This window comes from Penicillium brevicompactum (genome assembly GCF_028827555.1).
Source record: "Penicillium brevicompactum strain IBT 35665 chromosome Unknown utg000001l_segment0_segment1, whole genome shotgun sequence".
Lineage (NCBI taxonomy): Eukaryota > Fungi > Ascomycota > Eurotiomycetes > Eurotiales > Aspergillaceae > Penicillium > Penicillium brevicompactum.
The window spans coordinates 722,582-745,629 of NW_026623204.1; the positions used below are offsets into that span (position 1 = coordinate 722,582).

Consider the following 23,048-nt stretch of genomic DNA (forward strand, 5'->3'; position numbering starts at 1 on the left):
TTGCCCACTTACGGAGTACTCCGTACCCATAGACACATTATCCAGATTGTATCGTACTAACCTGCCCATTGTTCTTCTGTCTTCAACTGTCGACTGCGAGCACTCCTTCCAAGATTACACGGCAATATCTCCTATATATATTTCTCCCAGTCCACGGGTTGCCTTCCAAGGTTCTCCTATTTGCAGCTCAAGGCCAGACGTCCCGACACACTTGTCGGTGCCCGCTTTTCGCATCACAATTCAATTCAAAGTATCCATGGATGTTGAAAAAGTAGTAGACTGGCTAGTAAGAATGATTAAATAGTTCATGTATTTCATCTTAGATATCATTGTGTTGTTATCTTCGGTCAAAAAGGTTGGAGGCCTGCGGAGCTCGGAATCGCCTTCTCGTTTGGGCACCCCGCTATCATCAACTGTGGCCTGCATCCCAGGGCAAACCATCTCACTTCGCTTTCCTCATTCAAAAGGCATCATACGTTCCAATATGAAAGATCGCCCTGGTTTGTCTGATTCATCGCTGCAGCCAGACTGTATGAATGATTACCATCTGCCGCTCGAACTACTACCAAGCTCGGACGATCGCAGACCAGAAACAATTAAATTGACATTCTTAAACAATAAAGAGGACATTCGATGGCTAAGTGCTGGCAGCTCGGCGAGACATCGTCAATCTATCTTCACAGGTTCGGGTCCTCGACCACTCCATGACATGATCTAACATCAATCAAAGACGCAGAACGATATGAAATGAGTCGTCAAGTCGTTTCATCACTAAACGATCTGAGCCCCTCCCAGGCAATAGATGATCTTGACAATAACGAATGTAACAATGAGGATCCCGCACCCTTCTCACTTTTCCGGGGGCCTTTCGGCGCTTCCAGATGGTCGGAACCAGTCCAAGACGAATCATCTGTCTCTGATTTTGAAGACATACCAAGCTCGTTGGATGGATGGTTTGAGCAGCTGGAGCAGATACCAAGGAGTGATGATCTCAGCCATTCCTTTCTACCACTGGATACAATGGATACCAATGTATATGAACACATGTACCTCGAGGAGCTCCCTTCACACGATACTGAAATCTATCCGACTGAGCCCACACAACATCCGGAACCAAGCCTGTCTTTGGCTGGCGGGAATATCGAAGGCTGGACACTTCTTTCACATTACAAAGACCGGATCATTCCTTTGATCTCGCCGTTACGACGTGGACAAGAGACTCCTTGGGTCAGCCTTGTGCTCCCTTGCGCAGTAACGACGTTGGGAGAGCTAACTCTAAAGGGAACTGTGAACCATGCCAGATTAGCTCTTCTAAATGCTGTGTGGAGCACTAGCGCATTTCACATCGGCAACAACTCGACTGGGTGCTTTGACCAATGGAAAGTATCAGGCGAACAATATCTGTCTCGTGCACAGTGCCATTTCCAGCGCTGCATGGAGGAAGGTTGCATGTCAAGTGCAAAGACCAGTAAATACAAAGAAGTTCTGATGGCAATATTGAGCGTTTCAAATGCTTTTGTGGGACCTCCAGCTTTCCCCTAAAGTTGACTCGATATGGCTAACAACTCTTTCATAGATGATGAAGGGAGACCCGGAAGAACGGCGAGCTTGGCTCGTGCAGACGGAGAAATTCATTTGTGTGAAGGGCCTCAGCCAACCGAAATTGTCGGCCAAAAAAAGGGCATTGCATCACTGCTACGCGTATATGCGAATAATGGCCGAGACAACATGTATAGCGGGGACCTTGGCCACAAACGCGATTGAGCCGGGTTCCACGCTGTACGACGAGACACCTTCGCTATATGGCGGTGATTTTCGAATATATCCCAATCAGGAGTTTTCCGCGACTGCTATGCTCATAGAGAAGGATCCTGAGATGGCTCAGCGAGACCTTCACCTCGCAATACCTGGATATTGGAGCTCTACACTGTTTCCTACCGTGTATGGTGTCGATGAGATATTCTTAATGCTTCTTTCACAGGTCATCAGACTGGCCAATGAAAGAGACTTGTCAATGATGTCTGGTGAACTGGCTGACGCCCGCCTGAGCTTGAAAGAGTTCTGGACTCGGGCCAAAGCTTTAGAAAGGGCAATCGATCATCTTCTTTCACGTCCATGCTATGTTCACTCTCAAGCAAACACTCAACACCCACGGTCAACAGTCACATCCACTGCTCAAGCAATGTACAATGCCCTGTTAATCTTCTTCCACCGCCGAATATACGAAATTGACTCGAGGATGCTTCAAGGCAAAGTTGATGAGATGCGACGCTGCTTGATAGAAGCCAAACAGGAGGAAGGATACCACGATGACAGTAATAGTGCAGCGTTGATATGGCCGGCTTTCATCGCGGCTTGTGAGGCTATCGCACCAGACCTACAGTCATACTTTTCGACGTGGTTTGAGCTATGTGCCCGAACTACTGCCTTAGTCCATGCATCAGTTGCGAAGACAATATTCCAAACGATATGGAACAAGAGGAGTCAAGCTAATGGGTATGATGACGCCTGTAGCTGGCCAGACATCCTACGCGATGGATCTATACGGTTTATGTGTGTATGATCGCTTTATTATGATATTATGATAGCCGGACCTTGTAGAATTTACCCAATCAAATTTGTGATATTACATAAAAGTCGGGTTAAATTGCCTTAGACCTCCAGGGCTTGTAAAAGACACTCAAATTCCTTTACTTCAGATAATCACCACAAATACCGCCCCCTACACTACTTCCAAGGTTTTGACTATATTTCACTTACCCAGTTGTCAATAACGATGGATACCTGGGCAGTAGGAGATCTGACAACCTAACGAGCTGCACTATCAGTATTCAGTGACCGAGTACTCACCTTTGGCTGGGGTTTCCCAGCATTACGGCCTACCTAACTATACCCCGGCTCAACCCCATTATCACTTCAAAATATAATTAGTATATAGACACCTGTATTAAAAACCTTTTTGTACGCTTGATTCAAGTGCGGGGCGCTCGCTTTGACGCCACATTCTCACCAAAACCATATCGTCTATGAAAAGCATGCATGACAAGTATTCAAAGGTTCAATTCAGATCACTTGAAACAATTGAAGCCGATTATTGAGCTTGAGCCCAGGTGTCGCCTCTCACATTCAACTAAATGCGTCCCTTGTCTACGGGCAAGATGGTTAAGTTAATATTGCATTCACTTGACAAGGGTCATGTTGGAACATGGCTCTTTAAACACCAAAAGAGCCCAATCTCATGATCACCAGTTTATTTCGCGAGCATCCACCCCTGAGATAAGAAAAGTTGTAAAGCAGAGTAGACAGGCGGCAGTATGAGAATGGGCCCTTATTCGTGGCCTGCCCTGGCGATGTTTCGGAAGTGCTGGAGGAACTTGAGGTAGATGAGCTTCAACTGACTGCGCCTCAACTGGAGAACCGCATGTTAAAACCTATTGAGGGCATCTGAGAAGCTCAAGGCATTGATTGTGGCGAAACCTGCGGCGTACGTTTCGATGTCGTAAAGTTCTGAAAGCAGTTCGGTAATGAGTGGGTGTTGTTGCTTGAAAGCATTCAATCGAGTGAGTGGAATCTTTTGGCCACCGTCGAAACATTGAGGCTCTGCCATGATTGCTAGAAAGAAGATGATGAGTCGAGAGCTGAGTCGAAAGAAAAGCTGAGTCGTAAGGGACCCAAGTTGTTTTGAGCGTTTTGATCATTCTCGGCCGCGCACCTGCATTTTGTATGATTATCGCCCCCGCGTTACGACCTCTAATAAAAAACATCGAATTAGAAAGATATCTATTGCTCTGAACTTTCGGATGAGAAGACCAATGGAACCTTGGAAGCTTGGTTGTGTCATGCCAGAGCCCGTGGATGATCATATATCATACCATTTACCACAGCCCGTGGCTGTCCGCATTTCTCAAAATGTAACATGCTTGTTAAATTCGCTATGTGATATCTCTCTAAGAGTCGCAATTTGTGATGACAATAAATAAACGCCCCAGTTGGCCGCCTGGATCCCGACGGGATCTTCGTTTAGGAGAATAGCTTCGCGATTCGCAGATTGTTGTAGTCCCAAGCTGTGATGTCCTCGTACTTGCATGGCGTTGACGGGGTGATGAACTTCTTCAAAGGGAAGAGTGATGCAATGCGATTTGGCTTTGCAAAGTATGCGATGGAGTAACGCTCGGGAATCAGCTCGTCCGATCCCACCTTTACAGTCGGCGGGTAGGTCACTCGGTGGCACGCGGCACGGAAAGTATCGTTAGTCAGGCGCTGCAAGGAATCGCCGATGTTCAAGATAATCTCCGATTTGCCTCCAGACTCTACACCTCGGAAAACACCGGGGTTCTGCTGATCTTCGACTTGTAGACCACCCGTAGAGTCCTGGAACAGCATCGTGATGGTGCCAAAGTCGGTGTGCTCGGCAATCCGGGTTGCCGTTCCATCGGCTAGCTCTGATGCAGGAATGGTGGGGTAATGCAAGAGACGGAACTCGTTCTCGGCCTTGCTGTGCAGAGCTCTGAGATCGGATGAGGAAATATCAAGGGCTTGGGCCAGAGCATCGAGGATCTCTAGCTCCACCTTGAAGCAGCTTGTGTAGAAATCTTCCATAAACTTTCGAAATCCAGGGAGCTTTTCGTCAGCAATCCAAATATTATCCACAAGCTCGTCGTTTGCCGCGCCGATGTCAAGGGTTTCCTATTCTTGTTAGCATGCGTCCCATATTTCATGAGACAACAGGTCCTTACCTTGATGTCACGAACTGACTGTCCCTGAGGAAGCCCCTTTTCATAGCCACTGATCGAGGATATTGATTCTTGTCCCACAAAGCTGTACCCGCGGTTGGGGTTGGCTTGGGGAGGGTGCTTGGCCGTCATCTTGTCTTCTAGTGAAAGCGAGAAGAACCGACGCGTCTGGGTGTACACAATGTCAGTCACAATCTCAACTACATCAATCCTGGATATTGACATACGTAGTCAAACATGTCCGAGATGAGCTTCTCCGGGAGACCATGATTCTTCAGTTGGGCCACTCCCCGGGTCTTGAGGGTTTGCAAGAGGGCTGCGGAGGTAGCAGCCTTTTCCTCAGGGGTGCCCTTAAGAAGAGAAAGATCGATAACCGGTGACATGGCTTAGTTGTGTGGTGAAATAGTTTGCAAGGCTCGTTTCAAGGGCGTTTTCCAAGGTGAGCTCTTTGATCTCGATTCAGTTGTTTGGAGAAAACGATGCTTGCGGAGGTGAAGGTATAAATACATATTTTTTGAAGTAGAAACCAGATATGTGTATGGCAATGCTTTGAAGATCTGGAAGGTGATTCTGCATCACCTTCTGGGTATCATCCAAATCACCTTCCATGTCGACGGGATACTGAAGCGACAAACGTCATTCGCGGGTCTGGCAGGAAAGTGGAGAAAGCGTGAATCAAAATGGGAAGCGCATGGACATCACCTTCCCAGTCAGCTAACCAATCAAATTGCGGTATGGAGCGGCAAGTGGATCACCTTCCTTTTCAGCGTCTTGGGGCTCTGGCAATTTCCACGAAGTCTGTGGAACCTCGGAACCGGAGCATCATGTCAACCCAGTGGATTTCACTTACATCGTCCCCGTGATCGCCAACTTACTCCATACTTGCTGATGGTTTCAACCCAGTTGATTCACTTAACTACGCTCACCAGACTGGGGAGCACCCTATATTAAAACCATCCCAGCCACCTCCATACTTGTAAGTTTCGGTCATCTACTCCGTACTCTGTGTCTACCGAGATAATCAACATAGAAGCACGGCTGACTCCACGAGATATAGTACCTTGGGTGTCACCTGCGTTATCTCAGGAGTGCAAACGATGCTCTCAGACCCGAGAAATTTAGACTTGGCTTACTTGGCTTTTCGATAAGCAGCGATCATGATAGACCAATACTGCCCGGAAAAGTATATGCTGCTGCGTGATCTCGGCAGATAAAGTGAGGTGATACCAAGTCCCGACCCTTACTCAAACTGCGAAGGAAAAATTCGCGAGAGTCACTTTATGTAAGGGTACGGTTGCGAGCAATGAGCATCCAGCGTTCGAATCTTGCCTAGCCCGGCAAGCGTCCCGGGCTCCCCCAGTTCAACGCTACGGCTTCGTCTCCCGATCCTCCAATAAGCCTTAAAGATAGGGTTTGATAACAGAACCTTGGACATAAAGTGGCCGATGACCGGATTAAACTCCAAGGTTTTGGGAAACGAGAGCTACAACTAATAAGACCTCACGATGCCTAATCAGAGACCGCAGAAAAAAGTCAAATGCCACTGGGGCGTTAGGAATGCGGGGAAGTGGATCCCCTTGATCGAATGGAAGTCTACGCTCTGTCTGTCAATTTGACCATCTTTGTTATCTCAATGACATCCTTGACTATGAATCTGGGCACTCACTCCTTGCGCCTTGCTATCTTTTTTTGAACTATAAATACGACCTGTTCATGGTGATTTTTCATAGCATCTGCACATTTTTCCAATATCTCAATTAGTAATGAAACGAGAAGTTTCCTATAGCCATGTCTCAAGCCGATTTCACCTGTCACGTGGCCCAACAAGACGAACTCACCAAAAAAGAAGACAATGAGCTTGCCCTTGAGCCAGTCGCGACTAAGAGCGAGGCAGCTGTAGGGGAGATTGAGGAGACTAGAAATGGTCAATTTCATCGCTCGTTTTCCCCTCGTCAGATTCATGTGAGAATTCCGTGCCAGGCTCTGAATATTTTCTGGCTGTGTTTGTCTCACAATTTAGGAAGATCATCTCCTTGGGGTCCAATATAGGCAGCGGCGTCTTTATTGCCACTGGAAAGGCCCTGGCCACCGGTGGACCAGGTAACATGCTGATAGCATACACGATGGTGTGCACTTGTGTTTGGGCTGTTCTACAATCTTTATCTGAGATGACCATTGCCTTCCCTGTCTCTGGTAATTATATCGACTATGCGGATCGTTGGGTTGATCCTGCTTTGGCTTTTGGTGCAGGATTCGCCGAATGGCTTGGTAGGCGATTTCTATTGTGCAAGAAACATTCTGCTCTCTTGAAGCTAACTGTCTCCTAGGGTGGACGGCAATTGTCGCGGCTGAAGCTGGGTTTTTCAATGTGTTGGTCCAATACTGGGCCGAAGGATCTATTCCATTACCCGCAACAAGTAAGCCACCATATCTGCCGCCGTGATCCCAAAGTCAATCTAACCCAGGGGGATCAAGTATCCATATTCCTCGTTGCTTGCCTTGTGATATTCATACTTCCAAACAAAGTCTTTGCTTGGTTCGAATACGTAACTTCCTTGATCAAGATTGTGATTTTCCTGATTATCATAGTGCTGTCGTTGGCACTTGTTCTGGGCGCTGGGCCCACGGGCTCTATCCACCATGGAGACACTTGGACATCCCTTCCGCCATTTCTGAACGGATTTTCTGTATGCATTCTTGCCGCTCCCTTTGACCAAGACTTACACTTCCAGGGTTTTGCCAACTGTGCTTTACTCGCTGTATGGGCTGTTGGTGACCAGGTTTTCATCGGCATCATGGGTGGAGAAGCCGAAAGCCCACGATTTTCGATGGCCCATGCGACAAAGCTCGTTCCCTTTCGAGTCAACTTCATTTACATTATCAGTGTTGTCTTTATCACTATACTGGTTCCTTCAGACGATAGCCGGTTACTAGGAGGCAGTGGAGTCGCCGCATCCCCATTCATCATAGCAGTTCAGGACTCTGGAATTCCAGGGATCCCTTCACTGCTAAATGCAGGAATGATATGCGGTGTTCTCGCGATTGCCGCCGAAGCTGTTTATCTTTCTTCGAGAATTTTGAGAACCATGGCACACCAAAAGCTTATATGGGAGGGTCTTGCTGCAGTGGACGATAGGGGTCGGCCGAGGCTGGCTTTGATCATCACTTCCCTTGTCGCAGTGGTCTTGGGATATATCCAAATTGCTGGTAGGTTTCTGATCAAACTTGTGGATGACGATGCGAACACTTGCTGATGCATTCTAGCTGGTGGACTGACGGTTTTGAACTGGCTCATATCGATCACGAGTGCTTCCTTTTTTACTAACTGGATCATCATCTCGTTCGTCAACTGGCGATTCCATCGCACGTTGGAGGCGCAGAAAGATCCACTTTTCACAGAGGTTTATGCCTGGAAGTCTACATTATGGCCCCTTGCGCCGGCTTTGCTGATGCTTATTTCCATCTTCTTGCTGGTCTGCTGCATCTTCCTTGGAATCAAACCACCAGTAAGACCCCCCACCCTCGGTTTATTATCCATCAGTCATGACAATCAAAACTTTATAGGGCGCCACCGGTTTCACTGCGACCAATTTCTTCCAATATATGCTCGGAATTTTGATCATATTCAGCTTTACGTTCGGATACAAAGTCATATATCGAACTCCATGGCGCGACTCGAAAACCGCAGACTGCACAACTGGTCGACGTCCTTTGGCAGCAGAGGAGATAGCTATGCTTGACCACTACTACAGACAGCCTTCCTGGAGACGGTTCCTCACTTATGTTCAATTATGGTAGAAGTGCCAGGCGCTCAATGGAGCAGCATGAAATGGGCTTTGTTAAAACCACCAATGTCACAATAAGCTACTCGCCAACCTGTTGCGGATTGATACCGCCTCCAAAAGAGACCTTAGAAATTACCTTCTATTACAAGCCAGCCAAATGTTGAATCATTCATGAAGTCCATGGGGGTCGTCGTTGAGTATTAGTTTCACGAACTAGATGCTAAGCTGAAAGCCCCTAATAGACACGAAGCTTTTGCTCATCTCTCATCCGTAGTACAAATAAATAATTATCAAGCGTGCTTGAGAGAGAGAGTCACTCTATAGAATCCCGGCTGGTTGAAACGGGCGGCGATGGCAGTCTCGTGTTGATCCAATCTCTGCTACCTCTGGAGCTTTTCTCTTTCCCCATCACCTGCATTCTTCCCACTGGCCATACAACCTCCGCTAGTCTTGCCTGCAACACCATCCCAGAATTTTCTTCCGTTACTTGCATTCCTTGTTGATGTTGGGCGACAGTCCAGCGTGGCCTTCTGATTTTTCTCATCGTTTGACAAGCATAAGTCACACGCCATTCATCTTTACATTCTGTCACAACGCGTCAAATCTACTGTGTACAGAAGATGATAAGCTGATCCTATGGCGGGACGGAAGAAAACAAATGTGAGCCGGCACAAGCAGACAAAGGGTTTCTCCACTGACATTTCGACATTTAGGAGGATGATGCCCCCCCGCTCAACCTAAAATGCCTGCTCACATTGGAACTAGTCCCTCGGATATCCTACCTGGTGAGTGGGCAGAGTGTCTCCTCGCTCTTGGCCCAACCCTCCTCAGAGCAAATTCCGTGGCACTCCGAAGCCAAACCCCAAAACACGAGTTACAAGCACGATCATATGATGCGGATAATCTGCGCAGAAGGCTAGCTGCAAACCATGGAAACATTGAGTCGGCCCTCGTTCAGATCATGGGAGACGTGGTATCAATTTCGTGCCAACGACGTGCCAGAGGCCTCGGAACCTGGTCAAGCTGCGTGGTACTTTCAGGTTTCTTGGAGGGACGCTGTGCAGGTTGCTTTTTCAACTCGCAGGGCTCTACCTGTTCTTTTCGTGAGAGGACAAGAAAGACAAGGATGTTCCACCAGGTAATTCCAATCTGAATACTGATAAGGTTTCCCCAGAGAAAAGCACAGCAAAGTTACCGGGTGCTGGCTTGTTAAAAACGCCGGCGCAGCCTCAAGATCCAGGCCACCGCTGGCCAAGAAGCAACAATGCCAATATTTCTTCTCACAAGTCGGTCAGACTTGGTGAATTGAATTTCCCTCGCTCTAGGATACCGGTTCTGAGTCCAAAATCAAATTCCCAACCCGATTTTCCACCTCTCCACACACATTGTGCCCCTAATGAGGAGGCCGCACCCGGGAGCCAGGATTTGGTGTTTATTCCATCCGTTTCAGGCGTCAATTTGGCCACGATGGAAGAGGATCAGCAATGGGGCTAGTGGACAGCTTTCGCAACGTCCACTGCCAATTAGATGGCCTCCGTGTTGACGTCGACACCGCTTTCAGCCAGAACACCGGTGCTCGAGGGGAAACCGAGCAATCACTTCGTCTCATGCTCAGTAGTCCGGAAGATATTGTGAATTCATGGCATAGGCTTCTGGGGTTACAGAGTGGAATAATCGAGCTCGATACGCATTTTGACGCGTTGGAGCAAGCTGTCAGTGTGGATTAAACGTATGTGTGACTTCCCGGCTCTACCCATAACGGAGATTAACTAGCTTTCACTGAATGGAACATTTGATATCTTGGCTGTTTTGTCATTCAATAATTGAAAAAATTGCCTGTAAAACGTAAAGTCGATTCAAGAATGAGGGGAGGGGACACGATGCGCACTTCACAGCCCCAAAGCAAAGTCACACTAGCACACAGCATAGACCTCTGAATAATTCATGATAATTAAGTGCAGGACGTGTAATGGTGGTAATAGATTCAATGTCAACTTTCAAGGGGTATCCAGCTCATGTCGTGGTCGAAAGCCGGTCTTCGTGGGTGGTGGCACATTCCATAGTTCATAGCATGAGTTGAAAAGGAGAAACAGACTTTCAGTTGACTCAACGGGCTATCCTGGACGATCACGGTCTAGTTGCTGAAGGAGAGCTGTCACCCGCTCATGAAATACACCCGCGGCCTGGTGCTTCCGGTAGTAGCACTCATGCGCATCAATCGCATCAATATACTTGCAAAGAGCAATCCCTGGCTGGAGAGAATGTGGTGTATTCTCAAGGGAGTGGCAGGCCGGAATCTCTGGGGTGCGTACGAGTTGCTCTTCTTCCGAGTTCTTCACGACTTGGGGGTTCTGAGGCGAAAAGGATCTGAGATATGAAGTGTCAAGAGCCACTTCCGGGGTTGCGAGCTGGCCGAAATAAAGAGAGAAATGATGGTAGGCTGTCTTGACGGGTCCATCATCTAGCTCGGAGACATCGCGCTCAAATTTGAAGCGGCCAATGTTGTAACTGAGGGCATGCTCAATGGCTATACCATCACGGCTCATGTCAATGCCAAGCATCACGTAGCAGACTCTGGGTGACAGTTGATGTAGTGTAGCACGCAGCGCAGAAACTTCTGATGATGAAAACTTGTTGCGTACAACCTTCGCGGCAATCTCATTCCAACCCCATCGTTGGTACTGATCTTCGAGGGAGATAACCGCCATGTACAGATCGAGCTGTGTTGGCGGTGATTCGACTGTGACGAGATTGCGCCAGAGCACCTGAAATGGACTCAGGTCTGGTGCGGTTGGGGTCGGTTCATCTAAAGGAAGCAAGGCCGCTTCGCTCCTGGTAGCTAGCGAACCTCGGTGTCGAGCTACCACCGAAATGCGATGTTCTCCCTCTTTTTCATTCTTCCTCTTCCTCTTCAAACCCTGACTGATCGGCTCTGTCATATCTGTCTCGGTCGGCTCGATGCTGCGTATGGGGATGCCCCTACGCTCTCTCGGGGATGGGTGTGATCCCCAATCTGGTGGATTTGAGTCTGTGGATGATGACAGAAGTTGAAAGTTGGATGGAATGGTGATGGTATCGCCCAAGAGAGAGATAGAGAGAGAGATAGAGAGAGAGATAGAGAGAGAGATAGAGATAGGATGGGCGAGTAAGGGAGTGAGTGGGTGAGAGGGTGAGATAGGAGGGAGACAACTTTGAAAAAAAAAAAAAAAAAGACAAGGAAAGGAGCTGTACCTGAGGGATAGCCGACCTCAAGCAAAGACAACGCGGCCTTTCTGAGTCGTAGAGCTCAGTTTAAACTGGTGATCCCCTTCAGAGTATTCAATCTTTCATGAGAGTGGGTATCAGCAACTGCGAGGGAGCGATGATTCTCGTACCTTCCAAGGTTGGTGATCTGTATGTCTGAAATTAAATGCCATCCAAGACATCCAAAAACTGCAATCTCATATATTCATATCGTGTGCTGATAGAAAAATTTGTAGAAAGAGCCCATGGCAGGCGAACTAGCGGCTTAAGGGTCTATACAAGCTCGGTTGACAATGACTGCGGCTCGTGAGGAACGGATCCTTGGTTTGTACTACGGAAACTAGAGGAACAAGAGCTGTTATAGGGCTGTTATTAGCTTTCCAAAGTTATTATAGAATCTTCCAAGGTTCAGAAAAGAGGAACCGCCAATCGTTGAAAATAAACGGCGCTGACCTAGATTCGCCAAAGTGACATCAACATTTTGAGCGCCACACAGCCACCATTTCCTTCTGGCCTTGGGGAGTAATTTTTTGTTTTTTGCTCTGCACTCTTCATAATTCACCGTCTGCATGACCATATCTGTCATGCTGATACCATGAGATTCGCTAAACTCTACCGCATAGTCTCTGCGGGTCAAAATAACCTCAGTCTTCCCAGTCTCCACATGTCCGGATCGAGGTGCCAAGCATGCTCCACGGACCAGACTATTGGAAACACGTCCTGATCATAGTCCCCATCGTTGCTACTGCTTTTGCAACTCTGTGCTTCACACTCCGGATCTACTCTCGTCTGAAGGTACTACGTGGACTTCGAGTTGAAGATATCTTGATGGGAGTGGGTTTGATATGTACTTACGGCGTCGCGGCGTGCATCGTGTATTGTGAGTCCGCAATCTCCCTCGCAATGACACCTTCTTCCAAGATTATAACTTGTGTCCAGCGGGCTTCCTTGACATTGGCTCCGGGAGGAATATTTGGGAATTTCCAGTGGAACAACGGCGTCAGATCGCTCTGGTGAGACTGGTGATGTGCTAATTTAGGGTTAGATTTACTGATACCGTGCAGGCAAATTGGATTTTGACCAAGTTTTGGCCTTCCGCTCAAGTATTTGTTAAGATATCCATCTTGATATTACTTCGGAAACTGCTCGGCACGGTAGACTGGTTCCGACGAAGTATCAGTGGAGCCATCATCTTTGTTGCAGCATGGGGGATCACAGCTTTAGTGGGAAATACCCTCCAATGCTGGCCGGTTCAATATTTCTGGATAAAGGAGATCAAAGGACACTGCATGTCCGGACAGACCACCTTTTTCATCATCATCGGTGCTCTCTCGTCGGCGGAAGATGTTTTCATTCTGTGCTTACCACTCCCTGTGGTATGGAATCTACAAATTCCTCGTCATGAGAAGATTGAGTTGACAATTTTGTTCACCATCGGATGCTTGTAAGGTTTCCCCGATCCTCTCGAGGCCTCTGTGGTTGCGCTAACTATGATTTCTGAAAGAGTCTGCATCTTTAGCATATTACGTATAGTGGAGCTGAAAAAGTATGAAACTAACAATCTTATATGTGAGTTTTGAGCAACTCGATTCATAGATTCGTTCACACTACTGACAACCTGGGAACGATGTCAGACGCAAGCTCCTTGTCTTTGATATGGGCGATCATGGAACTGGACACTGCCATTGTCTGCGGTTCATTCCTTTTGATGAAGCCTATTCTTTTCTCTTGTGTAGGCCTTCTCTGGAGAAGAGTCAGTAATCTAGGGAGCCACTCAACCTCGGATCCCTCTGGTGAAGCACATCGGTAAAGTGGAATGGATCAATAGTCCAAAAATCCGAAACCAAGTCAAATGCGGGGTACCGGCAGATAACCCAGATTCTCCATAAAACCTCAGATATGCCAATGTCATTAGCAAATAGAAAGGATATGCCCCAAGTGCACGGCGGATGGACGCTCCGCAGTTCACCGGGCCGGTGAAAGCTGCCCCACCAAACTTTTAAATAACTGCGGGAGTCCCCAGGCTCTTGGAAGAGTCACACATCACATACCACACAATGCCTACCCTTCAAGAGAGCAAATTGGCATTTATCGGTGGTGGCAACATGGCCTCCGCCATCATCGGTGGATTGGTCAGCAAGGGCGTCAACAAGCAGAACATCTGCGTCTCCGAGCCGTGGGATGTCAACCGTGAGAAGATGGCCGCGCTGGGTGTCCGCACCACCACCTCCAATGTTGATGCCGGCGGCGATGCGGACTTGATCATCATTGCCGTCAAACCGCAGGTCACAAAAGGCGTGTGTGAGGAGCTCGGTGCTGCTTGGTCCCCCCGCGCCACTCTGCCCGTTGTCGTCAGTATCGCGGCCGGCATCACCCTTGATAGCCTGAAGGGCTGGTTGAAGACGAGCGACGGTCGTACTGCCCACACTGTCCGCGTCATGCCCAACACTCCTGCTTTAGTCGGCGAGGGCGCCTCCGGTGTTTTCGCCAGTGCTGATGTTACCGCGGATGAGAAATCGCTCGTCAACGCTATGCTCGAAAGTGTGAGCAAGGCTACTGAATGGGTTGACCGCGAGGAGCTTCTGGATGTCGTCACTGGTCTTTCCGGTAAGTTCCCCCGACGCACGTCGCGACTCCCTTGAATGTCCAAAGCCACAGCTCAACTGACCGAATTCAGGATCTGGACCTGCGTACTTTTTCGCCATGGTCGAGCACCTAGTCGCAAGTGCTACCGCTCTGGGTCTGTCTGAGGAACAAGCCACTCGCTTAGCTACACAGACCTGTCTTGGAGCCGGCAAGATGCTGGTCGAGAGCTCCGATGCCCCTTCTCAGCTGCGCAAGAATGTCACCAGCCCCAACGGCACTACTCATGCAGCTCTTCAAATGTTCGAGTCCCTCAACTTCAAGGAGACTGTTGACAAGTCCGTGCAGGCTGCCACCTCCCGGGCTGCCGAGCTTGGAAACACCCTTGCCAAATAGGGGTGGGAAAAACACTATCTGAATCAATGTAAATCTAGATGATAAATTTACGTGCAATGAAATCAAATCACAATAGTTTCACACGAGCTGCAGAAGTAGAGGACAAAAGAAAAGTGAGCGAATCAATAGATCACAGTGGTGGTCCGTGCACAACGTCGCCTTCCCAGGCACAAGCTGAGCTTCTCTTCCTTCAATGTAATCATGGTCTCCTTTTGGCCCTGGAAGGTGAGTTCTCTGTGTGCCCCTCATAGGTGCTCTCAACAATGTGACTGACAGCATCCAGGGCGATGACAACTCCGCGGCTTCTTTCGAGAAGACGCTGTCCACGCTGTCCACGAAGATCGCCCAAACCACCGCGCGCCTTGATCAGCAACGTCAATCCTCGCGCAGAGTGAAGGCACTTTGGACTCTCTACTCAACCTTTGCCTATCTATTTTACACAATCACAATCACCTTGGTCTTCGGGTGGGACAGCTGGGGCGTCAGGGAATATGCAGCTATTGCGGGCGGGCCGGTTGTGTTTGTCTCTCACTTCTCCGCAAATTTAAGCACCACTGACGTTGATTTTTGACATCTTTAGAATCTATGGAGTTCGCAAGACCAGCTCCAAGTTCTTTGATTACCAAATATCTCGCAACCAAGCTCGTCTTGACGACTTCCACAACCAGCGCGAAGAAACCATCGAGAAGCTCAAAGTTGCAACCAAATATAACACCACCCAAGAGCTGCTTGAGAAGTATGGCGCCGAGTCTCCCAAGGCATCTCCAGCTCCGAAGAGCGACACTGGCAAACAGCAGCCTCCTCAACATCAATCACCGGCCCCCCGCACTGGTCTTCCTCCACCACCCACTGCAAACATTCGGCGCCCTCCCTCCGCACCGCAAACCCCGAGCAACCCCTCACCCCAGCCTCCTTCTCCCCCTATCGAGCTCGCGCACGCGCCTCCGCAGGTCCAGCAGTCCCTTCCACCCCTAACCCTCAGAATTCCGCGGAGCAAGGAAGCTTTGCACCAAATGCTTACTCCAACAGTGGAGAGTACATCGAACAACCACACTGGTACGATCGTCTTCTGGATGTGCTGTTGGGCGAAGACGAAACACAGCCCCGCAACCGGATGGTTATGATCTGCACACAATGTCGGCTGGTGAACGGCCAAGCACCTCCTGGGATCAAAACACCGGAGGAGCTCGGTCGCTGGCGCTGCGGTAGCTGCGGTGCTTGGAATGGGGTTGAGAGCGAGGCCACAAAGATTCTCAGTAGTCTGCGTCAGGATGGCGCACCTACCGAGGGGTCGTGGGAGCCTGTGTCGAAGGCAGACGTGGATACCCAGTCCTCGGAGGGCAATGACGAGGCCGTCATGGTTGAAGAAGAACGGGGGGTTTCCGATAGCTCTGAGGAAGAGCAGGCAGAAGAATCTAAGCCTGAGCCTGTGCGCCGGTCAAAGCGCGGTGGGAAGGGCAAAGGAAAGCAGTAGGCTAGCCTCCCTGGACTACTCACCATTGATTCGTATCATATTATCAATACATATCTTGCTGAAGCGATTCTATTCTTAGCTTACCTCGGTGCGAAAAGCCGATTTAGATATTGACATATTCAATGGAATTCTTATGCAGCAACTAATCACAAGCAGACCATGTCTATCACGTTGTGAGCATCGTGGGATCCGCCTTGAGGCGCTGGATAGCAAGATTGGCAACCTTCACCTCGGCCTCCTCGCCCGATGCACAGCCCTCTACCAATGCAATCTCAACCTTGTTGACTATCGCTGAGCATCGATAGGTAGCACCGTTCTTTGACTCAACCCTCTTTCGATTGAACACCAAGATGCCCGAGCTTTTCGTCATACTCTGCGCAATATTTCGAGGATGCACGACATTCACGTTGTCGGCGATGATTCGTTGGACATACCACACCAACCCGATGCGCTCGACAAACTCCCGACAAATATCCAGATCACCGCCACAGTCGATGAATATCGCCCCAAGGGTACTCTCTATGATGTCGGAGAGGAATTTATCCGCGCGGAGTCGGGCAAAGAGCTCCCAGGGGTACTCTTGTCCGTGTCGCAACGCGTGTTGGATCTCATCACGAAGAGCTCGGTGGCGCTCTAAACAGGATTCACGCGCTGCCGTAATATTCGGGCCGTGGGAGCGAAGGAACCGCCAAAGATGGATGCTGTCGTAGCGTGGAACGTGGTGAATTCCGTTTTCGGAGACTTCGACGTCCATTGATTCATCCGGAGCGCTGAGTTCCATACAGAAAAATGCCAGGAGGTTGGCATTTACAACTGAATGTTTGAGAATGGTCATAGGCCCTTGGTCCATTTGTGTGGGGTGCTCTGCTATTATGGCCATGACCACCATGTCCAAAACAGCATCGCCGAGGAATTCAAGACGCTGATAGGACTGCGTGCCCGTGTCGTACTCACAGGAAGCGTGAGTAAGCGCTTCTGTCAATAAAGCCGGATCCTTGAAAGTGTACCCAATCAGGCCAGCTAATTGGTGTTCATTGATCAAGTTGCTAACGCCCTTTCCACGTGGCATGATCTCCGGCGAGATGTCACTGGTGAAGAGATTGATCTCAGGCAGAAACCGATGGAGACAAGCTTGGGCTTTACGAATGCCCCCATCGACATAAGCTGCTCCGATGAGCGACTCGACGACGTCCGCTAGAACCTTGCTTGATAAACGTCTCGTCTTGATTTTCGGGTTCAGTTTGTTCCTGATTAAAGGCGCGTTCCATTTGCGAGGAGTGAACCGATTGGTCAGAATGAAGGTGTCGATACCAGTATCCAGGGCAGCGCGAGTCAGGTGGCTGTTTTGGATAAGCTTGTCTCGGCTCTCCGATAGATAGCCTTCGTGCCATGTCTTGTTGCGAAAGAAGAGCTGACAGCTAACAGTGAACTTCAAAACAGAGTCACCAAAGAACTCATATCTCTGGTAATTGACACTGGCCTGTGCAAGGGGTGTTGTAATCGCAGTGATAACATGGTGAATGTCTGTGATGCCCACTCCTTTCAAAATGGTATCGTTCAAGCAATGAGCTACCGAAGAAGCCTCTAGTCTGTCTAGAATTGCTGAAATCATAAGTCCAAAGATGGCTTGCTTCTGAGGAAGCTTGTCAACGTCGCAGGTTGCGGCTGGAATTATGAATGTCTTTCTGGGCGCCTCGGCCTCCCCGTCTTCAGAACTCGTCGACGTCCGCGTCTGGAGTAGATTTCGCCGGCGTTGCAAGGATCGGCATTCCAATTCTACTGGCGATGACTTTGACGCATTTTCAGGGACGATCCATTTAGTGAAAATTCGAGGCTCACTGAATTTGGATTTGTCGCGGACGATGCCGGGTGGCGTCAAAGTCGGGTCTCTGGAGTGCATCTCCAACGCCGACTCGACTCCATCATATTTGAGAAGCCATTCACCTAGAAGGTTGTGTGGGGTATCAGGAATGAAAAGCGCCACGTAGTCCCGCTCTTCGCCCCGAATTCGGGAGCTCGGTGCTTGGAGGTACATGAAGGTGGTTCGTCTCATCTGCTCCAAATGGTCCGAGGTTGTAGACGGAATCAGTGTTGGTGGATCAAAAGACAGGGATAACGTGGTCTCTGTGTCCAAATAAAGCGGTATTGGATCAGGCATAGGAACATGGGCTGGCAAAACCAGACAGATGGCCCAATCCTCATCTTCAACCCCATTGTTAGATATCCTCAGCCGACTTTGAAAGAGATGGCCTGAGCCCCACGCCCTCGCGAGATTCATGTAAGGGTCATATTGCTCCATCCCATCCAGGATTGACGGGAGAGCCTTAGAGTCGGCAAATCGCAACTCAGGCTTTTTTGCCAAGGGCAATAGGTTGTCGTTTACCAAGCCATACTCATACAGGGACTTGTAGGTCTGGAACGCGGCCTCTTTCCCGGCCGCTCTCTCAGTACGCCACATAGCTTTACCTCGTGTCTGGCGGACAGATGGGTGTACAGAGTTGGGCAAGGTCACGATGCCACGAATCAGCCCTTGATCTTCTTCAAAGGAAAACACGGGTCGGTTGTCAACGTGCTCGTCAACAGGCAAAACGTCACAGAAATGATGCAGGTGTTGAATCGCGTCGTCCGGAGTCAAAAGCGCACTAAGAAGGTAAGTAGATATCAAGAAGAGGCAGGGGGGCTCTCACTTGGTTTTCTCCACCCACAATCTCTCTCTCACGCTCTCCTCGGCGCCCTCCAGCTCCCATGCCTCTTTGCGGTGACGCGTTTCATCTTGATACGCTTCAATCATAACCTCTTCTAACTCCTGCCATTTATGAATATTCAAGGATTCATCTTCGGTCGAGATCATGACAGCAAATGTTGATTCCTGGTGCCGAGCACGTCCACGTCGCTGAACGAAAGACTTAAGGTTTGCGGGTTTATCAAAGCATATAACCAGGTTACAAGCGCTCACATCTATGCCCTCTTCAAGCACATCAGTAGCAACCAGAAGGTTCTTTTTACCAGTCCGAAAATCTTCAAGGACATCCCGTTGGCCCTCCCGATGAAGCAGATCACCGAGAGAATCCTTGCGGCTATGACTGCTAGCCCAGCCAACAAAAGCGCCACAATTAAAGATGTCCCTTGTTTTTGGGTGCATTGAGAATATATGGACCAACATGCTGACTGTGACTCTTCTCTTCGCAAAGATGAGACCAGAGAATTTCTCCCCTGTCTTTTTGGATAGAAAGTTGAAAAGAGTCTGGAGCTTGAAAGAGATATGCTGGCTCTGCCGACTATCATCACGCGCGGGAATTGCGCGCAGTTGTTCCAAGAGATGCAATCTCTCCATTTGGTCGAGATGTGACATTTCACGTGCTTCCTGGATCGATATCCTGAGTCGATCGATCGAGGTACTGATATAAGTGTCAGTGGCCCAGCCTCCAAGCTCCTCGTAAATGTGGCAGCTGCGTTCCAAGAACTTTCTGAGCTGCTCACTGCAAAACGTTTGGCCACTCTCGAGCACTTCTTCTAACTGAAGGGTCTCAGCCTTTTCTCGCAACGACATCACCCATGGGTCCTCTTCAAGATTGTAAGACCCACAGCATTTGATGAGGGACAAGAGCAATTGGCTTCCAATAGCATAGTGCTCTTTGTCAAATGGTGCATAGTCTATGCGATTCAAATGGGGACGATGCGTATTCTCCAAAAGACCCGCGCGATGCTCGCGTGGAGTTTTGCACACCGCGTCCAGATTGGCTTCGATCGCTCTACGATCAAACGACATTAGTTGGGTAGGATGAAGAAACCATGCCAAGAGGAGATGGAAAGATCGAGTACGAGGGGATTGACTCACTCAAGCTCGTTCTTCTTTGACTGGACCACTGGACTAGCGGTAAGTCCGAGAATGGCGGGTACGGAGTCTCGGCCAGACCTCTGCAAAGTAGGATGATAGTGATTTTGCATGATCCTATTCGCTGGATGGCGCCCTCTACAATGATGAGCTACATAATCATCAGCCGTCCGCAATGCTCATACCCCAGGGGGTGAAGTAATTACCTTCATCAAAGACAAGCAATGCTATTCGGGACATCTGAACGAAGCCATGGCCCAGAGCATCTGCAAGGACCGCATGAGTGGATATGACAATCCGAGTATCTTTGAGGACCGCATCCCAAATGCTCTGATCCGTCCAGCGGTCGACGTTGTCCATGCCGGTCAATATTTTGGTTTTGACGGTGGGTATTTGACTTTTAATGACTTCGTGTTGCTGGAGACACAAGGCCACTGTTGGCACAAGAAACCAGACCAACTAGATCACATAAGTAGGGATCCACCACAGTCAAAGGAGAAATTCTACCTTCTCTGGAGAACATCTTTCAAGCTCAACAATCATGCGGAGAATGGCACTTTTGAAACAGGTTAACAGATTCCCGAGCAACTAGTCTGACATTCAACGTACATATGGGTTTTACCACTCCCTGTATCCATCTGTGGTTCAGTCAGCATATTCCCACTGGAGTATTAATAAAGCGACATACTGCGACGATAATGTTTTCTTTGCAGCTGGCCTCCAACATTTCCAACTGGTAGCCACGAGACTGGTAGGCAAGCTGAGTGCTTTCCATCATGGCCGTAGATGGCATGGTGAGGAAGAAACACGGCTTTACAAGGCTACCAAAAAACAAACAAAACAAAGAAGCAACAAAGACGGAAGGCGTCAGGCAGCGCAAGTAAAGAAAAGGTCGGGTGCACAGCGAAGTGGGGGGAGCCAACGGCGGCTGCAGAGCCAATCACAACTTCCTTCAAATACCAACTTCAGGAACATCAACCTCAGGGGAGCGCATGTGTATGGATCTATACATTGCGGAATGAGAATTGTCAAAATATTACTGGCACTGCATACATGTATATGCTGGCTTTGAGGCCTTGAAATATGTCCGCATTCTAGTCAACACCCTCTCCTCGGGGCAAATGAAAATTCCGAATCATTGCAGACAAGGGGTGTCAAAACACCCATAACCTTTAACAACACTCATCTCGTCAATATGCGCATGTTTGGTTTTGAATGACCAACCGGCACAGCTGTTGTGTAACATTTCACTCTGTTGATTTGTTTGTTTCCAGAGACAAGCCCCATAGATACCAAGTTCTGACACCACTGGGCCTTCTTCCACCCCTGATGGGCCCATCAATACATTTCTCGACTTTGGGGGTTGGATGCGCTCCATCATGATGTATGAGGCCCATGCAGCAGTTGGTGTGGATTCAAGAAATTCAGGTATGCGATCGTAAATATTGTTCCCTCCACCCTCCAACGACGGCTTCAAGATATAATTGGAACAATCCCCATCATGGACTATTTGCCGAGCAAACAGACCCTCCGTAGTTTTGTCCAGAGGATATTGCATGACAAACGTTTTTCGGATGACAGCAGCCTTTTCGGGTGTCAGAAACCGTTCCAATTCACCAGGCGCAATCAATGCTTGTTGGACCTTTTTAAAGGTAGCGATATGCGACAGGATAGACGGACATTTTATGGCGGAGGACATCTCGAGGCGTAGACGCGCTTGTTGTCCAATGTCATCATATTCGTGTCCCTCATACCCGGCTCTCATGTACACCACAGAAATCTCCATAGGATCGCGGACAGGCAGCCCCGGCGGGTGGAACAGCAATTCTTGTGTATCCGTGAGGGAGGTGTGTTGCAGGATGTCATCTCCCCAATTAAGCCGATATGTAGGGACCGGCGGATCTCGGTTCCACAGTGCATATTCAATCGGTCTTTCATCCGCGATGTTGAAGTTGTATGGCTGAACAATGTACAACAGGGCCGTTCGTTTCGCCGTGTCATTCTTTGGGGCACCATAGGCCGCATGAGCCGAGGCTAACAAGGACGCCAGGGAGTCTATGTTATCATTGGACGGAAGGGAAAGTGCGTTCGGGTTGTGTTGTCCGGTCGCAGTTTCCAAATCATAGGCCCCAGTTCGAGTCATGTAGCGATGCATATCTGCAACTCTTTTTGCGTGGCTGGCGCCTGCACATGAGAATGTATTGAACTCGACTTGCTTCAATGTCGGTTCAATGCAATCATTTGACGATGACGGTTTGTTGCTCATGTGGAGCATGTAGTCTGATCGAAAGATTGCAGCTGATATCTCCTGTGCGGCACCCGCTGCTTTGGTCTGACGGTGAATCGCCCACAGAGCATTTGCGAGGGGATGACTGGAAACCATTTCGTTCGTGACATGATAAAGCCAGTCTTCATTGCTAGCGATTGCCGTGTAAAGCTCGTTATATATCAACTGTATTTCCATTGCTCGGCGGAACTCCGATTGCGGAAAAGGAGAAGGATAGACGCTCACGCCTACGGGGTAAGAGTAAACACTATGCTCTGATTGAGATTTGACATTCTTAAGCAAAGAGCCGTGATTGATTTGCCAATCTTGTATTTCACCCAGGAGGGCGATGGTTTGCTCTTCGCTGGACACAAAACCGCTGTCAACCAACTCTGAGGACATTTTTGAAATACAGCAATTAAGGAACGAGATGTAGACCTGGATGCGCACAGTTCAAATGCAAGTGGTTTATGAAAGCAGGTATGTTCTGTTGTCCTTGTCCGCGGGGGCTGTGCTTTGATCCATTCAACAGTGCCCGAGGTGGAGCGGACGAGCAAGTGCTCATTGGAGGAAGTGATCAGTATTCGAGCCCATCACAGTCAACACAAGCTTTTAATGTAAAGGGGATAGCGCCTTTTAAACCCTCGAAATAAGATTGTGAGGGTGGTGAAAAGAAGCACAAGAAGGAAAAGGGGACGAAGACCCGGAGGATCTTTACTTGTAAAACAAGCAC

The 23,048-nt window shown here is 48.9% G+C and overlaps 12 protein-coding genes across 12 annotated transcripts; 7 read left to right on the forward strand and 5 right to left on the reverse strand.

Annotated features, from left to right (window-relative positions):
* Window positions 1-586: 586 nt before the first annotated feature.
* On the forward strand, window positions 587-2,563 carry N7506_002716 (fungal specific transcription factor domain-containing protein; the record flags this gene model as incomplete). The annotated part of the gene is made up of 3 exons (XM_056952011.1): window positions 587-683; window positions 731-1,518; window positions 1,577-2,563. Coding segments are annotated over 3 exons (1,872 nt in total), but the record flags the coding sequence as incomplete, so codon positions are not given.
* An 861-nt stretch (window positions 2,564-3,424) lies between these two features.
* On the reverse strand, window positions 3,425-3,607 carry N7506_002717 (uncharacterized protein; the record flags this gene model as incomplete). The annotated part of the gene is made up of 1 exon (XM_056952012.1): window positions 3,425-3,607. The coding sequence occupies one exon, from the start codon at window positions 3,605-3,607 to the stop codon at window positions 3,425-3,427; it is 183 nt and encodes a 60-aa protein (XP_056815163.1).
* A 413-nt stretch (window positions 3,608-4,020) lies between these two features.
* On the reverse strand, window positions 4,021-5,116 carry N7506_002718 (isopenicillin N synthase family dioxygenase; the record flags this gene model as incomplete). The annotated part of the gene is made up of 3 exons (XM_056952013.1): window positions 4,021-4,686; window positions 4,737-4,901; window positions 4,961-5,116. The coding sequence occupies 3 exons, from the start codon at window positions 5,114-5,116 to the stop codon at window positions 4,021-4,023; spliced, it is 987 nt and encodes a 328-aa protein (XP_056815164.1).
* A 1,405-nt stretch (window positions 5,117-6,521) lies between these two features.
* N7506_002719 (uncharacterized protein) lies at window positions 6,522-8,531 on the forward strand (the record flags this gene model as incomplete). The annotated part of the gene is made up of 6 exons (XM_056952014.1): window positions 6,522-6,695; window positions 6,758-7,001; window positions 7,061-7,150; window positions 7,209-7,940; window positions 7,998-8,239; window positions 8,298-8,531. The coding sequence occupies 6 exons, from the start codon at window positions 6,522-6,524 to the stop codon at window positions 8,529-8,531; spliced, it is 1,716 nt and encodes a 571-aa protein (XP_056815165.1).
* A 1,471-nt stretch (window positions 8,532-10,002) lies between these two features.
* On the forward strand, window positions 10,003-10,245 carry N7506_002720 (uncharacterized protein; the record flags this gene model as incomplete). The annotated part of the gene is made up of 1 exon (XM_056952015.1): window positions 10,003-10,245. The coding sequence occupies one exon, from the start codon at window positions 10,003-10,005 to the stop codon at window positions 10,243-10,245; it is 243 nt and encodes an 80-aa protein (XP_056815166.1).
* A 387-nt stretch (window positions 10,246-10,632) lies between these two features.
* Window positions 10,633-11,457, reverse strand: N7506_002721 (uncharacterized protein; the record flags this gene model as incomplete). The annotated part of the gene is made up of 1 exon (XM_056952016.1): window positions 10,633-11,457. One exon carries the CDS (start codon window positions 11,455-11,457, stop codon window positions 10,633-10,635), a length of 825 nt encoding a protein of 274 aa, XP_056815167.1.
* A 991-nt stretch (window positions 11,458-12,448) lies between these two features.
* On the forward strand, window positions 12,449-13,209 carry N7506_002722 (uncharacterized protein; the record flags this gene model as incomplete). The annotated part of the gene is made up of 3 exons (XM_056952017.1): window positions 12,449-12,641; window positions 12,701-12,774; window positions 12,826-13,209. 3 exons carry the CDS (start codon window positions 12,449-12,451, stop codon window positions 13,207-13,209), a joined length of 651 nt encoding a protein of 216 aa, XP_056815168.1.
* A 42-nt stretch (window positions 13,210-13,251) lies between these two features.
* Window positions 13,252-13,571, forward strand: N7506_002723 (uncharacterized protein; the record flags this gene model as incomplete). Its single annotated transcript, XM_056952018.1, has 2 exons — window positions 13,252-13,330; window positions 13,396-13,571. 2 exons carry the CDS (start codon window positions 13,252-13,254, stop codon window positions 13,569-13,571), a joined length of 255 nt encoding a protein of 84 aa, XP_056815169.1.
* Window positions 13,572-13,818: 247 nt separating this feature from the next.
* Window positions 13,819-14,740, forward strand: N7506_002724 (pyrroline-5-carboxylate reductase family protein; the record flags this gene model as incomplete). Its single annotated transcript, XM_056952019.1, has 2 exons — window positions 13,819-14,368; window positions 14,439-14,740. 2 exons carry the CDS (start codon window positions 13,819-13,821, stop codon window positions 14,738-14,740), a joined length of 852 nt encoding a protein of 283 aa, XP_056815170.1.
* Window positions 14,741-14,941: 201 nt separating this feature from the next.
* Window positions 14,942-16,214, forward strand: N7506_002725 (uncharacterized protein; the record flags this gene model as incomplete). Its single annotated transcript, XM_056952020.1, has 4 exons — window positions 14,942-14,965; window positions 15,024-15,259; window positions 15,321-15,698; window positions 15,770-16,214. The coding sequence occupies 4 exons, from the start codon at window positions 14,942-14,944 to the stop codon at window positions 16,212-16,214; spliced, it is 1,083 nt and encodes a 360-aa protein (XP_056815171.1).
* A 166-nt stretch (window positions 16,215-16,380) lies between these two features.
* Window positions 16,381-20,842, reverse strand: N7506_002726 (putative RNA helicase/RNAse III; the record flags this gene model as incomplete). Its single annotated transcript, XM_056952021.1, has 7 exons — window positions 16,381-18,856; window positions 18,902-19,966; window positions 20,053-20,200; window positions 20,256-20,508; window positions 20,557-20,605; window positions 20,659-20,687; window positions 20,738-20,842. 7 exons carry the CDS (start codon window positions 20,840-20,842, stop codon window positions 16,381-16,383), a joined length of 4,125 nt encoding a protein of 1,374 aa, XP_056815172.1.
* A 342-nt stretch (window positions 20,843-21,184) lies between these two features.
* Window positions 21,185-22,717, reverse strand: N7506_002727 (uncharacterized protein; the record flags this gene model as incomplete). The annotated part of the gene is made up of 1 exon (XM_056952022.1): window positions 21,185-22,717. One exon carries the CDS (start codon window positions 22,715-22,717, stop codon window positions 21,185-21,187), a length of 1,533 nt encoding a protein of 510 aa, XP_056815173.1.
* Between the last annotated feature and the right edge of the window lie 331 nt (window positions 22,718-23,048).